The 16397-nt window shown below is 40.7% G+C and overlaps 1 protein-coding gene across 1 annotated transcript in view; it reads left to right on the plus strand.

Moving 5' to 3' along the window:
- Positions 1-12364, plus strand: part of COL23A1 (collagen type XXIII alpha 1 chain) — a 353419-nt gene extending 341055 nt beyond the window's left edge. The window contains exons 28-30 of the mRNA XM_073355469.2: positions 229-306; positions 3402-3440; positions 5326-12364. Of these exons, the coding sequence (XP_073211570.1) occupies positions 229-306; positions 3402-3440; positions 5326-5328 (120 nt within the window). The 3' untranslated portion in view covers positions 5329-12364. The remainder of the gene's footprint in view (positions 1-228; positions 307-3401; positions 3441-5325) is intronic.
- The last annotated feature ends 4033 nt before the right edge of the window (positions 12365-16397 follow it).

Consider the following 16397-nt stretch of genomic DNA (forward strand, 5'->3'; position numbering starts at 1 on the left):
ATCAAATTATTTTACTTCCATGGTTTTAACTTTGCTGTTACAAAGTTATAAGAATCTTGTCTGATGACAGAGTTGATAGTGTCTAGATGAATTTACTATTCTTGTAATCAAAAATAGATTTACAGTAATTTGAACCCATTTTCTTTCTGTTGCTGGTTAAATTATGTCTGTTTAAGTAACTTTTCTGTGTCCTTCATCAATCTCAACAAGCAGTTCATTTTTAAACAGGGAGAACGTAATCTTAAAGACGATAAAGGGGAGCCAGGCTTACCAGGCCTGAATGGGTTGAGCATACCCTGCCCTTTGGTATAGTATCTCCTCTCTTTTCCTTTCTTGCATGGCTCTTATGTCTAATTGTTTCTGCAGCTGCAAAGCCCTTTCATGATGGATATATGAGTGCCTTCTCCTAAAGAGAGAAGGAAACACACATTAGATTCAGAGCCAGTTTGTACTTCTATGGAATGGTGGTCATAGGAGTACACTGACAGGCCATGCATTGAAAGAGCATTTGCAGTGTCAGAATCCAGTTGCCCGCACATATTGGCTGTCAAGTCAACAGGTTAAAGTGCAGATTATGTGAAAATGTGTGTGCTTGGCTGTGCTGTGGAAAGTGACTCTGCATGGCCAACTGAAGGAGTTTGCTGTAAAAAACACAGAAAAATATGCATGTTTAGCTGGTCTATATTTTTCTTCCAAGCAATCAAAGGGCAGTACACAGGCATTCTTCCACAAAGTTAAACAGGTTCCTACATGGATCAAGGAAACCAAATATATACGCAAAAAGAAAAGGAGTACTTGTGGCACCTTAGAGACTAACCAATTTATTTGAGCATGAGCTTTCGTGAGCTACAGCTCAAGCTCATGCTCAAATAAATTGGTTAGTCTCTAAGGTGCCACAAGTACTCCTTTTCTTTTTGCGAATACAGACTAACACGGCTGTTACTCTGAAACCTGTCAAATATATACGGGGGACCCCAGTGAACTTTTGACCTTTGCCCCTCAGAGTAGTTTTATCTACCAAAGTATTTCCCATTCAAATTACAGGGAATACTTCAGTACAGGTAAATACCGAGGTGTGGTAACTATCAAGATTTTAATGGTATTCACTATAGATGGAATCTTGTTTCTTCTGCATGTAGACAGTATATACACTTGCTGATACAGTATTTCCATTTCCTAACTACTATGCATGTGGATTACAGGGCTGTCCAGAGCGGGGGAGCAATTTGCCCCAGGCCCCACAGACAGGGCGGCGGCAATTCGGCGGCGGGTCTTTCAGTCCCTCTCTTCCTCATCGGCAGCACTTTGGCGGCAGCTCAATGGCTCCGCTTCAGTCTTCTGCAGCAATTTGGTGGCGGGTCCTCCTGTCCTCTTCTTTCTTCGGCGGCATGACTTGAGTTTCTCTTTTTTTTTTTTTTCTCTTCGACGCTTGGGGCAGCAAAACTAACTTTTTTTTATGGAAGGGGCCCCTGAAATTGCTTTGCCCCAAGCCCCCTGAATCATCTGGGCGGCACTGGTGGATTAACCTATACCTTATTGTTTCAAGACCCTTCGTTTGAGTAGTTGTCATCCTGCACTTTCTGACCTGCTGCATAATGTTGCTGTGTGCTACTGAACAGGTTTCAGACCAGGAGTAGATAGCATGCTCCCTGTGTAGTGTTTGCAAACTAGTTTTTACGTCTGTAAAGTGCTTTGGGATCCTTTGGGAGGAAAGGTGCAATATAAATGCAGGTGATTATTAATTATTATTATTATTATTGCCAAAATAAATATATGGGTTGTATATTTTTAATTAAAAGTTCCTGTCTGGGGCAAGATGCTGACTTTTCTGTACTTAATAAGCCAAGGAAGGAGAATGGGTCATACTTGAACCCTGAGTCATCTTGCCAGCAGGAAGTGCAGGACAACACAGAGTAGGCTCAGGGTTGGCTTTGACTGATGGTCGTCTGAATGTAAGAGCGGGATTCCTACTCCAATCCTCCAAGCTCCTCCTATCCCACTATACCCCCTGCAGCAGAGGACAGGAATTTACCTCTAGCAAATACAGTGTTCAAATGGTTTGGCGAAGTGCTCTCTTTCAAAGGTACTTCATCAGAAATTCAAAGTTTTATGTGGAAGCAGCACAAAGACCAAACATGTTGTTATCACTCTGTAATGATATAAAAGATGTGTTACTATAGCATGACCTGTGTATCATAACATGCGTAATGTTGGGAGGGTGTCATTCCCCTGCCACATCTGTCACACTGGGCTTCATGTAGGTTAGGTTATCTTAACTTATGAAAGTTAATGCAAAATATAAGTAATAGGCTGTGAAATGATGGGCAGTAGCGGCCTGGTTTTTAAAAGGAGCAGCCCAAAGTCTATGTGCATTTTTCACTTATATTTACCCAGAGTTACCATGACTGTGCACACAGACCTGGTATTTGCACACACAGTAGCTAATTTGTTACCTTTCTACCGACTTATGTGTGAACACCCAGTTTTCACATGCGCACCCACAGTAATTACATATGCAGAAATGCACAGAGATGGACCTCATGCTCTTTAAAAATCCAGCACCAAAAACAGAGTATATATAGGTGACTTAATCTACTATTTCTTCCAATGTGGCTTTGAACTGGAGAGTTGGTTCATATTCACATCTAGCCCCTTTCCCTTCTAAGGATAGGTTAATTAATTTGCTTGTCACATGCACGTGGTTAATTTTTTTCCCCTCACTATAGCCAAACTTTACCACCATTCTGATCTTTACAGGACTCTGATACCTCTGTCAGTAACTAAGCATGAAAGGCCCAATCTTTACATGCATACTCCCACTGAGTAGTCTGTTACGCCATGAGTCATTATTATTTGTATTACCGTAATGCCTAGGCAACCTGGTCATGGACCAGGACTCCACTGTGTGAGGTGGTGTACAAAAACACAACAAAAGGATGGACCCTGCCCCAGAGAGTTTACAAGCTAAGTGAAATCTTATTGAAATCAGTGGAACGACTCTGGACTTCTCAAAGGGATTAAGTGTTGCAGGATCAGACTAAGAGAAACTGAGATTTCATTTAAAAAAAAAACTAAAACAAGAAAACCACCAAGAGCTGTGTTCCTGCAGAATTCCCTCCATACATGCTTCTGACCGCATAAACCCCACAGCCTTTTAAATCAGGTTGTGAAATGAATTCACCATGATTCCAGGTTTTTTTATTGCTCCTGATAACTAATTGTTTCTCTTGCATATGTATTTTTGTTTTTATACAAATATATGTTTTTGCATGGTAATTAGCCAGTCTTTGTCGGTTGTTCTGCTGAATCTTACATCATCATGATGAATGGCCTGAGTTTTTTTCAGCATGAAAGTCAGGTAACTTCCAATAGAAATGATACCTGTGAATTAATTTTTTCAGGGACCAGATGGACTGCCAGTACCAGGATGTTGGCACAAGGTAGAGTGAAACTCCCAGCTTTGTCAGTGGTTTGAATTTTGTTGCATTTTGAGTTTTTGTTTGTATTTCTGAGCTTCATTTAAACTGTGCAATGGAGAACGTACCTTACTTAGAAATTGCCATACCAGCTCAGAGCAGAACTTCTGTATCCTGTCTCTTACAATAGTAGAACCAGATGCTATAGAGGAAGTGCAAGAAAGAAGAGCTGACAATTGCTGAATACCTTACTCATAAACCGGGTCCATAAAGAGCCAGCTTTTTTTCAGGCCTGGCTTTACCAGGGCTCCATTTTTGCACTTGCAGTTTAGGGACCCAGTCATGTGCATAGTTAGTTTAGTAACTTGATTAATATGGGTAGCTCACATTTAGGTGAATGGGATCATTCATGTGAAGAAAGCTATTCAGTGTGCAAACATTTGTTGGTTTGAGCCCTGGGTCACTTAGAGCTCTTTGTACCTGATTTGTAGGCACACTTAGATGTTTATGCATCCAAGTTGCCTAAATTACACTGACAAATATTTGCACCTGCCAAACAGCTAATCTTCCCCAGAGAGTGTAGGGGTATGTGTACAGCATGTATATATAGTCCATTTAGGAAATATAATAAAATGAAAAAAAATGTAAATGTTGAAGTTGTTCTGCACAAATGAAAACTAAGTGAAGCCCAGATTTTTGAAATAAATGTTCCCCACTCTAACCAGGCAATGCAGAATAGGGATTGTGCCAAATGCTTCCTCAGCAATGTTTCAAATAAATGTATTAAAATTATTTTCTCCCAATGTAAAATCCTCTTGATGCCATCAACGAACCACAAAGTATTTGAGAATATAGCAATTTTTAAGAGTGTATCATTTTATGACAGCACAGATGCCATGGTTTTCAAGGATGCCATAGTGCTTGTGAAATTACTGTCAGGGATAGCTTTAATGAATCGGGAAAGGTGAAAAGCTTGTTCCTGTGCTGAATGTTCCCTGCCACCTCATTAGTGAAGGTGGTTGGCTCAGCAATCTGGGTTTAACTTAATTTTCATTCTAGTTTTACAGTTCTCTGTTAAACCCTCCCCATACTCTACCTTTTAGCCATGATTTAGAAACCAGATAGAGTTTTGGTCTCTTTAACCAAGTTACAAATCATTCGGTTTCATACAGGACGGGTGCTGGAACAATTTTATAGGGGTGGTGCTGAAAACAGTAACCCTGTATTTGGCTATTACAACTTCAAGGCAGGGGGTGCTCCTGCACCCCCAGCACCCTGATACAGGAGCTTTTCTGCCATCACGATAGTGCGACCACACCTACCACATTGCCTGAAAGTGTTTGTACCAATGCATTCTAGGAAAATCTGGGCAGCTATTCCATAGTGCCTCAGTAGTGGGGATAAAGCACCAAAATGACATGCATACAAAAGAGCAGCAGCACACGGAACAGTGCATCCTGGGATACCTAATGCAAAGACAGCTAGGAAGGAGGACTGCCCAAACCAATTGCCTGGGTATGGTTAGGGCCTTTTCTCCATACCACTAAAGGACAGTATTGTAAACTAGTTACAGGCAGAGAAGCATGTGGCAGACTAACACTCTGGCAATGCTGGGACATTAGTAACTGTTCAGCTACCAATCAGATTTTAACCAGGTGATGTGTGGATATAAATCAAGTTCAGAGCCAACCACATCACTAGCTGGTTACAAACTCAAGAATGTAGGCAGGGCCTTAAAAGAACAGTATTTAATTCTATGTTGATTCATTTAGTTGTTTAATATTAAAAAGCCAAAAGGGATCAATTCTTACAGCATTAACAATAATTAACTACTTTGTGGTAAATGAGTGTAAAGAAACATTCCTGTCTTTGTGATTAAAACATTGTCTGTCTGTGTGTTTTTTTTCAGTGATCTCTAATCATGAAGCATAAAGTATGTAAATAATGTGACATATTTTGATCTTTTAATTTTTGTAAAGAAAAAATCAACAGTAATATATTGAACTTTTTTATACTGGATGCTGTCATTTATGGACTTTAAAAATGTTATAAAGTTTCCCAAGCCCATAGGACATGCATGGCAACATTGGGAGTTTATGTACAAACAAGCTGCAGTGGATGGGAATAATCGTATTTGCTGCTAATGCTACTGTGTGGACTAACGGTACTGAGACAATTTGTTGCCTAGTGTGCCTTAGAGCATGGAGGAGAGAGATCCCTCTCCTAAATTTGGCTTTCAACTCTCATTTCTGTTGCACACTCACTAAAAGGGTGAAAAAACATGGCTGAAAGCAAAAAAGAAAAGAAGAATGCAGCCCTAGAAATGAAAGAAACTCATTTGTCACCCGGCCGAGTGAAAGGACTTTCAGCGGGCAGAGAAAACAAGGCCAACCCCATTCGCTGCTACATGCTCCCACCCTGATGGAAATAGTAAAGTTTTGGCTCAGTATGATGAACTCGGCCATGTGTGCATGCTTCAACTACTAATGACAAAACTTGTATCTCGGGAAGAAACATACATTTAACTTTCTGGGGTGTGTGGCTGAAGAGCTGCAAGAGTCTTGCTGGGGATTCCGTCTTTGTTACTGCAGAATCCAGAGAACCTGGGAAACCTCATCTGCCAAACACACTTTTTTAAAAAATTGCTATCGTAGGCTCAGTGCATAGTGAGAACTCTGCTAAAGTCTTTTCTAAAGCAAGAGAGCACTTAAAAGTGCTACACTGGGGGGATCCCAAAACTTGGAAGAGGTCACAGTATGAAATACAGTATTCAATTCCCTTGGTTGGTAGGGCTTGTTTTGTGAACACTGTATAATTTGATCTGCATACTCATACTCTTCCTCCACCTTCTTCTCCCTGTCTTTCTCTCTCTTTGCTATAAATGAGTTTGAACTCAGGCTCAGTCTATACCACACAACCACTCAAAAATACTCTGTGAACTGTGATCTGTGACACAGTAATCCCATTCTGCAAGTTACCTTGACCAGCTCCATTCCATTCTTGAAGAAATGAGAACATCCAAAAAGCCTAATGGTTTCTCTTTATTGGATGGGGACAGGGCTTAGCAGTAGACGCCAATGACATTGAAAAGTGGATAGACAAAACTTGGATGTACTGGTAAACAGGTCATCAGAGCCTATATCAGGTAAAGCCTAATTAAACAAAAGGTCAAGACCCAGGCTTTTAGGACATGCTGATTTTGTAACTGATGTACTAGTAGGTGAGGGAACAGGAGTAGTAAGGTAACCAGGCAGATTGGAGAAACCTAGAGTGATTGCATAGCCATCAAGTACACTCGTCTTGGATAGGAGCTGCAGCTGCATGCCTAGCTGTACAGAGTGGAGTAGCAGCGTGCCACCCAGGGGGAGGGGAAGGTGTTCCCATCTTGGACAGAGCTGTAGAACTGGCTGAGGAGAGTTGGCTCTGAAAGGAAAAAGTTGCATGGCAAAGCACTGCAATCCTTTGATCTCTATGCTTCTCCCAATGCACTTCTTTAGTAGCATAATGTAACTAAAGAATAAAGAGAGAGGAAACATCAAAATGTTGTGCCTATGGTGCTTATTGTTTTGATACAAACCTTGTGTTTAGATCATTATTCCATTGAGTCTATTGGGCACATGCAAGCTTGTGATGAAGTGAGGATACTGGGATAAAGGCAAGAATTAATGAGCTTTGCCTCTACAAGTTAACCTAGTGCAGAGTTAATTCCAGCTCTAATAAAATGAACAAGGATAAATGTGCTCGGTACTGTATGCCGCTCTCCATTTATGTCTCCAAACAGATAGTAGAAAGTTTCAGAATTATGCCTATGAATTATCATCAATGCCTTGGTGCATTATTTTTACTGGATTTGTTTAGGAAAGCCTCCTAGACAACAGAGAGCATTTCCTGTACACAGATTAATGTTTGAAATGGACATACAGCTCATCATGATAGATGTGGACTACATAAAAGATTCACAGGAATATGCAGTTAACTTTATTTCTTATATTTGTCAGCCACTCTGGTTTTGTATTACTTGTCTTTTTTTTGTTTAAAGACTATAAAGATGTATGTTGTATTTTTTACTTTTCTCTATAATTATATTGATTAAAACTCAGATAAACTAATAGGTCAAGAAACAGGAATTATATAATTTAACCAGCAATAAAAATGCATTGTAATTATTTCTAATTCATGAGGTTAGCTATCACTTTAAGGGGAGATTCTGAAAGGCACAAAGGGCAGTTACGCACCCAATTCCCTAGTTCGCATTAACATACTCCTGCTTGATTATGTTAACACGAACTTAGATATCTTTTAGAGTACACCAACGGGATCTACATGGGGCATTTAGAGTACAGCACACTGGAGTGCTTTACAAATCACACCCTTCTAATGCGTTTTGCCAGGGCAATGTAAACAAGCCCTAAAGCTAGAGTGGTTTATTTCATTCACTGTTGTTCAGGACAGTCCTGGCCATATGCTGCACCCTGTCATTTCAGTCATGTTAAATGCCCAATTGTTGTTAACAGAGTTCCAGTACAGTTGCCCTGTCTGGCCTAGTCTATGCAGAATTTTAGGGAAATCTTCCGCTGTTGGTCTAGCATTCGTGTAGCACAGTCGGTGCAAGCAACAGTGTGATTGCACCATTGCTATAGTAGTGGTGGGAGATCTTGCTATAATTCCCAATGGGAAGATATCCTCTGGCCTTGACTACTTTCCAAATATTTCCCATCATTGCAAGCTCCAGTTCAGTGCCACCAGCAATACAGACATTGGGAGTCTGAGGTTGACTCACTGCCAGCATTTTAAACAACCTGATGATTAAGCCTGCCCTTGTGGGGGGAACTGTAGTTTGCAGTTGATGCAATTATGTACTTGGAGGTTAATCAAGGAATGTTTCTCCTAGTTAGGAAAGAGATTGGGAGAAAACCCAAACTGACTCCAAACTGAAAATATTTCTTTCCAAGCCGTGATAGTTATTTTTGATAATTAGATCAAGAAATCAAGATGTTGCCAAATACTTTATTTTCTTTCATCCATTCATAGATGCTGACATTTTCTGTATATGTAATGATGATGAACTTATTTCTCCTGTATATTTAAAATCTCTATCTATGAATGTTTTTTCCTAATACTAAAGCTGAAATATTTCTTATGTGTTTTCTAGAAAACCAAAGGATAAAATGTTTCTTAGTCAGTTTTTCAGTTTTATAGTTTCATATGTTTGGTGTCTGATGGTCTTTAACTAAACAAATCATTGATATGTGCTTTTTGAACTGGTCATTCCTGTTAATGCTAAAACTGAAAAGGATGGAATCTACCCATGTCAAAAATATCTATTAAGCATATTCCATATTTTTTAAGCCTGTCAGATATATTACCATGGTTATCTACTATAAAAAGGTTGTACGTTTGTTATGGCCAAGACTTCCATGACAGAAACCCTGCTCTTAGGGTTGCTTTTGTTGTTGTTGTTTGTTTGTGTTTTTGTTTTATTTAGTCACAGGGTCAAATTCTTAGATGGTGTAAAACTGGCATCAGTCCACGATGGAGCAAGGATCTTTCATGAATTTTTACAAATTTTGGCCCCAATCCTGCAGTTAGACCTCTGCAGGCAGACCCTTCCACCAACAGAGATCCAACTATAGGATCAGGACTTTGGTGTTCTCTACATACCATGTAGTGGAGTTTGAGTTTTCAACTATTAGCTAAACACCACTAAATTGTGTTATGCAATTCACTATAAAATAAATGGTATTTATTTAAATATTCTCATCACTTCCTATGGCAAACAACTTAAAGTATTGTTATGCCATGACACTTCCAGATTTATTGCCATGACAAACAGCCAGCCTCTGCCATAAATAACCTTTCATAATATATAATTATGCATCCTTTTGGTATGAAAATTCAATAAACAAAACTAGATGTACAAAATAGTTGATTTTGGTAGATTGCATGGCAACTGAACTGTTGTTTAATGCTGCCCTCTGGAGGATATGTTTTCTAGCAAAATAAGTAGCTTTATGTCAGGGAGAAGGGAATCTGATTTTTCTGATGTTCATTTGGGGGAGAAGTATGGATAACTCTCATGTATTTTTATGGTTGAAATATCTCTGTAAAACAACAGAATATTTATTTAAACACAGTTTCATATTTTCAATTTTTTTTTCAGTTTGTATATTTTCTGACATGTCACCATAATGAGAAACACCATAAACTTCTCATTTGTTCTTATTTAATTGTTGTCCTAGTAATTAACTCACTGTGCTTCTTAAATAGACAAAAAAAAATTTGCCTTAGATTGCCAGCCAAACTTCTTTGAAAGGAGAGAAAACTTTTAAATATTTTCCATATTGTCAACAGATTTATCTGAACAATGAGCCAAATGTACAAATAAAGAAAATTACAAATCTGACTATAAAATGTAAACAATAAAAGCTGCTCTTAAAAAAATTATCCTTAGACAAGTACTATATGTTCTTGGCCCAATTCTGCTCAACAGAATTTACACCAGTAAATGTGGCAAAGAGTAGAATTTGGCCATCTGTCTTCTTTTTTTTTTTTTAATGGTACTTGTTTCCATTAGGATGCACTGTAACCTCGGTGTTGCTTTCCCTCATTTTATGCATGTGATTGTTTTTACTTCATAAGCATTTTTTACCTGACAATGATAAAAACAGTAGATTTATAAGTAAATATTTGCTGGTGCACTTAATAAATGGGGCTTCCTATCTGTTAGCAATAAAGTTTTTGATGTATTTAATGAAATATTTTCACTGATTTCAAGCTGCCCAAGTCACTTTAATTTGCACAGCTGGCACAGATGTGGCATATTGCCTTGGGTGTTACTGACCTTGGCAGCCTTACAAGACAACCTTTATGCAGAGATGAACTGTTCTTGAACTGTTTCACTGTTATGCTAAGAATAACTATTCTACTAATGCAGAAAATTAGGAAGCAAGAACAACTGATCACTTTAGTCCATCCCCACTGCATTTTATTAGAGGATCAACCAGTCTTTGGCAGCTGTACCCAAAATTGTTATAAATCCCAGATATGAATCTAATCCAGTTTTAAATACTTTGGTGACTAGTAGCTTCATCTACTTCCTTTGGTAGTCTACTGAACATCCAAAGTAAACCACTGAGTACAATTACTCTTCTTAATTTGCACTCAGTCTCTCTTGCTTATAGTTGGTTCATGATTTAATACATAGTTTTAATTGTGTGACTCTTGCATGTATTTGTATTCCATTTAATCATCATCAGCAAAAATATTCTAGCATTATTTTGTGGAATATGAGCACAGTAAGCAGTGAAAACCTGTCATTTCAATAATTTAAAACTGAGCTGAACAAGGCACATGAGACTATACGGCAGAGACTATGCAGTATTCTAGAGAGTTTAGGGGGAGCCAGAAAAAGATATTGAGGCATCAGCTTTCAATGCATTAGAACTGGCAGTTATCAAAACCACTGACTGTAGGTAGGGAACCAGTATATCGGCAGTTTACAGTTCTCCTTTCATCTGCTGTAAAACCAATGAATCCCTGTGTACTACAGGCTGGTAGAGGCTGCCTCATTGCTGAGTTTCATGTAATGTGAACAATCAGCTAACTATTTTTATGAGGCTCCATTATACAACAGAGAGTTCTTAAAAGGAGGGAAGTAAAAATGGAGTAATCTCATGCATATACTTAAAATACATAATCTGTAACTCACTAAAACCTACCCTGCTGCTTTTTCTGATGATAAATACTGATTTGTACCTATCAAAAAGTGATATGTACAAACCTTAGGTTTTGCAATTTATTTTATGTGAGTGTAAAATTGAGTTTGTATTTTCAGATTTGTTTTCTTTAGTTAAACATAAATATAGTTAGGACCTGATTTTGCAAAGTGCTTAGCACCCAATTACTCACTGAGTTTCAGGATCAGGCCCATTAGCTAAAATTAAAACTGGATCAGCCTCTTACTGGGTGCATTCTGGTTGGTAACTTCAGTGTGGCGGAGTGCAATATTGTAGAAATTCTCAGAATACAATAATTTTTATCTTGCACTGTTTGTTTTTTCTCCATTTACCTTTGATGTTTTACTTTCTGCATTTCACAGGAAAAAAGATATATTCAGTATGATAAAACATACAGCTGGAAATGCCACTGAGCAGGAAGTTAAGGCTACAATCACAGTTTACAATCCAAATAATCAAAGTGCAAACAACCTGCGATCTGTTGCCCCATACAGTATTATTTGGGGTGGAGATACAAGTCTTTTTAAACTGCACTCATTCTATAATCTAAGTGCAATTATCTGCCGTTGAAGAAGCTACAACTGTTAGTATTTTACACTCAATGAAAATCTGACCTATTTATACGGTATTTAGAAGAATATAAATAAGTGTATTAGCTCACCAGGTTTCATTATGTCAGTGGGGTCTGATCCTATAAACTGTTATGCAAGCATTCCTTATTCATGTAGGTAATCTCATTCACTTCAGTTGCGTCTGTTCATCTACCCACATGAGTAAGTGTTTGCGTGCTGGGCCTCTTGTGAAGAACAGTTCTGTTTGAAAGTATTTACATAATATCTTATCCGAAGCTTTCCTAAGTTTCAGTAAAATGTATTGCTTTTCTAAAACAAAAATAGGTACCTTTATACAAAGGAGGTATTTAGCAAGTCTTATTTTTAAACCCTTTTATAAACTGTTAAAATGTACATGCCAAGAGCAGTGTTCGACTTAGTCATATTTTTGGGGAACAACTGTTTGTTTTTTAAAAAGGCATTAATAGTGTTTCTTATCCATTGTTTATTATGTTAAAATCGTATTAACTAGTACTCCATCATTTTATTTCTATTTTATAACTGCAATGGACAGTGCATTATTTTGAAACCTTCAAAACCATTGCTTCATTGTGTTTTAATCTGTAATAAATTAATATTTGGACTTTTAAAAAAAATAAAACTGCCTCCCTTTCCAAGTTGTTTTTATGATGGTGTGAATATATATCATAAACTGCAGCATCTGTAGCTAAGAATAAACTTTCCAAATTCTAAATGTTTGTTATTTTAAATAACTATTAAATGTTTTTAATGAGGCAAGAATTCAAATAAAGATTAACAACCTTATTAATGGCGAGTCCTGTGGCACCTTATAGACTAACAGACATACTGGAGCATAAGCTTTCGTGGGTGAATACAGACGAAATACCGCTGCATCCGACGAAGTGGGTATTCACCCATTCAAGAAAGCTTATGCTCCAATATGTCTGTTAGTCTATAAGATGCCACAGGACTCTTTGCCACTTTCACAGATCCAGACTAACAATGCTACCCCTCTGAACCTTATTAATGTTCCCTTTAATGTATGTTTAATTATAAAACAAATGAATTTGACTTTAAAATCAACGTAGTTTTGAGTCCATGTTACATCATTGTTTCCAAATCATCCACATTTACACAAAAATTAAATTCCTCTTGTATTTATCAAGTAAATCTATCCACAGCTGCAATTAAAGATGCAATTTATAGATGACCCTATTTTCTAATCAGTAACAAAATCTATCAAGCTGTTTCAAACAGTTCACAAAGGGCTCAGGCCTACAATCTCTGCAGACTGCTTACTCCAGAACGTTAGTGGTTGCAGGCATTGTTTTGTAAGACCATTTATGTTTAAAACAGGGCAAACGTTTTAAGCAATGGGTGGGAGAATTCCCCTCAGGCTTTCAATAGTTCTTCCACTGTCCTCAGTGTGAACAAATCCGTGCAAATAAGTCAATGTAACCAATCTGAACTAATGATAGTATTTCCCCCTGTTATTCATGCACCCTCTTCACCAGTTTGAGAGTAAACCATTTTTCTCCAGCATTGTCAACTCTGGTGCTCTTTCGCTGAGCAAACACAGGAATGTGGGAATACAAACTTTTCTTTGCTTAAAACTATGGGGTATATATCGTGCTTCCAATACGTTTGTGATATCGGACAATGTTCTGAAAGGTAGCCCACAAAAACACACACCACAATTAATTTTTAGATACAAAAAGAAACACCCACCTTAACATACAAATATTCAAAAGAGAAAACCGTACAATACAGATAATGAGGATTTGGAAGGGCCCAGGCCAGTGACATAAAATTATTTGTATTAACCCATTGTGAATTCTAAAAAAGTGACACGTACTTCACTGGTATAATCTCCACAGAAAATTAGAATCCAGACAGGAAGTCTCAAAGTGATCACAGAATCATAGGACTAGAAGGGAGCTTGAGAGGTCATCTAGTCCAGTCCCGTGCACTCATGGCAGGACTAAGTATTATCTAGACCAGAGGTGGGCAAACTACAGCCCACAGGACTGTCCTGCTGGACCGTTGAGCCCCTGGCCCCTCCCACACAGCCTCAGCTCGCCATGCCACCAGTACTCTGGGCGGCGGGGCTGCGAGCACCTGCCGGGCAGCACAGCTGCAAGAGCTGCTGGTCTAGTGTATTAAATTGCTCCCCGTAGGAATGTGCTACTTACTGTGTACTACTTACAGCTGCCAGTCCTGGTGCTCTGAGCGGCATGGTAAGGGGGCAGAGACCGGGGGGTTTGGATAGGGGGCAGTCAGGGAGCAGGGAGTGGTTGGATACACGTGGGAGTCCCGGGGGGCCTTTCAGGGAGTGGTGGTGTGGATAGGACTTGGGGCAGTCAGGGGACAGAGAGCAGGGGAGGTTTGAGGGGGGGTGGGGTCCCAGGGGGCAATTGGGGGGGATCCTGGGAGGGGGTGGTCAGGGGACAAGGAGCAGGGGGCATTGGATGGGTCAGCGGTTCTGTGGGGGGTGGGAAGTGAGAGGGGGCGGATAGGGAGTAGGGGCCAGGCTGTTTGGGGAGGCACAGCCTTCCGTACCTGGCCCTCCATACAGTTCAAAACCCCGATGTGGCCCTCAAAAAGTTTGCCCACCCCTGATCTAGACCATCCCTGACAGGTGTTTGTCTAACCTGCTCTTAAAAATCTCCAATGATGGAGATTCCACAACCTCCCTAGGCAATTTATTCCAGTGCTTAACCACCCTGACATTTAAGAAGTCTTTCCTAACGTCCAACCTAAACCTCCCTTGCTGCAATTTAAGCCCATTGCTTGTCCTATCCTCAGAGGTTAAGAAGAATAATTCTTCTCCCTCCTCCTTGTAACAACCTTTTACGTACTTGAAAACTGTTATCATGTCCTCTCTCATTCTTCTCTTTTCCAAACTAAACAAACCCAATTTTTTCACTCTTCCCTCATAGGTCATGTTTTCTAGACCTTTAATTATTTTTGTTGCTCTTTTCTGGTGAGTTCTTTTCTATTGGAGACACTATGTATTTGTTAAGGTGTTTTTTAATGGGATCAGAAAGCACATGAATGCAGTGATGCTCCTGCTGACATAATACCATCACTAGAATAGCCTGTGCTAAATGCCAAAAGTTCTGAATAATTAATAATTTGCAGCATTTAATCTATCACTGTTCAAAGCACTTTATAATTTACTAAGGCCTTGTCTACACAAGAAAGCTGCATCAGTTTCACATAAATATAACCACATTTTTAAACCAATACAATTAAGCTAGAGCAAACTGTGTAGATACACTTTCAGTTTGAGTGACTTATGGGTTAGCTTACGCTTGTTCCTAACTGACCTAAACTAAACCAGAATAAGTCACTCTTAAAGTGTTCCCAAGGGGTTTTGCACCTCTTTAACAACATGATCTTCAATTCATACTGTAGGCTGGAACAGTGTAATTTGCTCCTGTAGACAAAGCTTAATTCAGGGGTGGCCAACCTATGGCTCCGGAGCCACATGCGGCTCTTCAGAGGTTAATATGCAGCTCCTTGTACAGGCACCAACTTTGGGGCTGGAGCTAAAGGCACCAACTTTCCAATGGGCAGGGGGGTGCTCACTGCTCAGGCCCAACCCCCACTCTACCTCTTCCCGAGACAGCCCTGCCCTCGCTCTTTCCCCTCCGAGCCTCCTGAATGCCAGGAAACAGCTGATTGGGGGTGTGGGGAGGGAGGGGGAGGCACTAATCAGCAAGGCTACCAGGGAGTGGAAGGCCCTGGGAGCAGGGGAGGAAGCTGATGAGGGGCTGCTGACGCATTACTGTGGCTCTTTGGCAATGTACATTGATAAAGTCTGGCTCCTTCTCAGACTCAGGTTGGCCATCCCTGGCTTAATTGCTACGGTTCCCATCTGGCTGGTTTTTATTGCTGTCAGCACTAGGGTCCTTTTCTTTGTGGAGGGCCTGGCCAGTGACTGAGTTTTCTGCCCCTTGGAAGTGACAACCCTGGGGTAACAGCGAGACAGACTGGCTCTTACATGCACAAGCAATAGCAGGGCTGGGCCTGAGAATTAGGAGACTCCAGGGTGCCCATCCCCTCTCTGCGGCATCAAGAGAGGGAGGCAGGAGAACTGGTCTAGGGGGAGCGTGGGGCCAAGGCCAGCAGGGAGGGTGTGGGAAAGCTGCAGGGCCAAGGTGGGCCCAGGTCAGCGGGGAGGCAGCAGGGCCAGGGTGGCAGGCATAGGGAGGCTGTGGGGTGAGGCAGGTAGGGTGGGTACAAGTCGGGTGAGGCCGCGGGCCTAGGCTGGCAGCAGGGAGGCCGTGAAGGGTTGCCAAACGTCCAGGATTGTCCTGCAGTCTCCAGCAGCTAAAGATGAATCTTTAATTAAAGACGGTCAGGTGGAGAGACTTCCAGGAATACAGCCAACCGCAGCTGGCAGAGCCCTGAAGGGCGGGCATGGGGCAGAAATACTCCGGAGGGTGCCAGTCTAACGCCACCCCTCCCAGCCAGCGCTCCCCGCCCTACCCTTGCTCTTCTCGCCTCCCAGCTGCGGCCTCAGCAGCGGGCGGCCGACCGATGGGCGGGGCGTGACTTGGCGGGAAGCGCACTGGGCCTGGCGCTCCCCGAACGAGGCCGGGCCCGGGCCTGCTACGCTGGCAGTTTCCCTCAGGAGCGCGGCGCTGGCCTCGCGGGGGCGGGGCTGG

The sequence above is a fragment of the Lepidochelys kempii genome, chromosome 8 (genome assembly GCF_965140285.1).
Source record: "Lepidochelys kempii isolate rLepKem1 chromosome 8, rLepKem1.hap1, whole genome shotgun sequence".
NCBI classification, from domain to species: Eukaryota; Metazoa; Chordata; order Testudines; family Cheloniidae; genus Lepidochelys; species Lepidochelys kempii.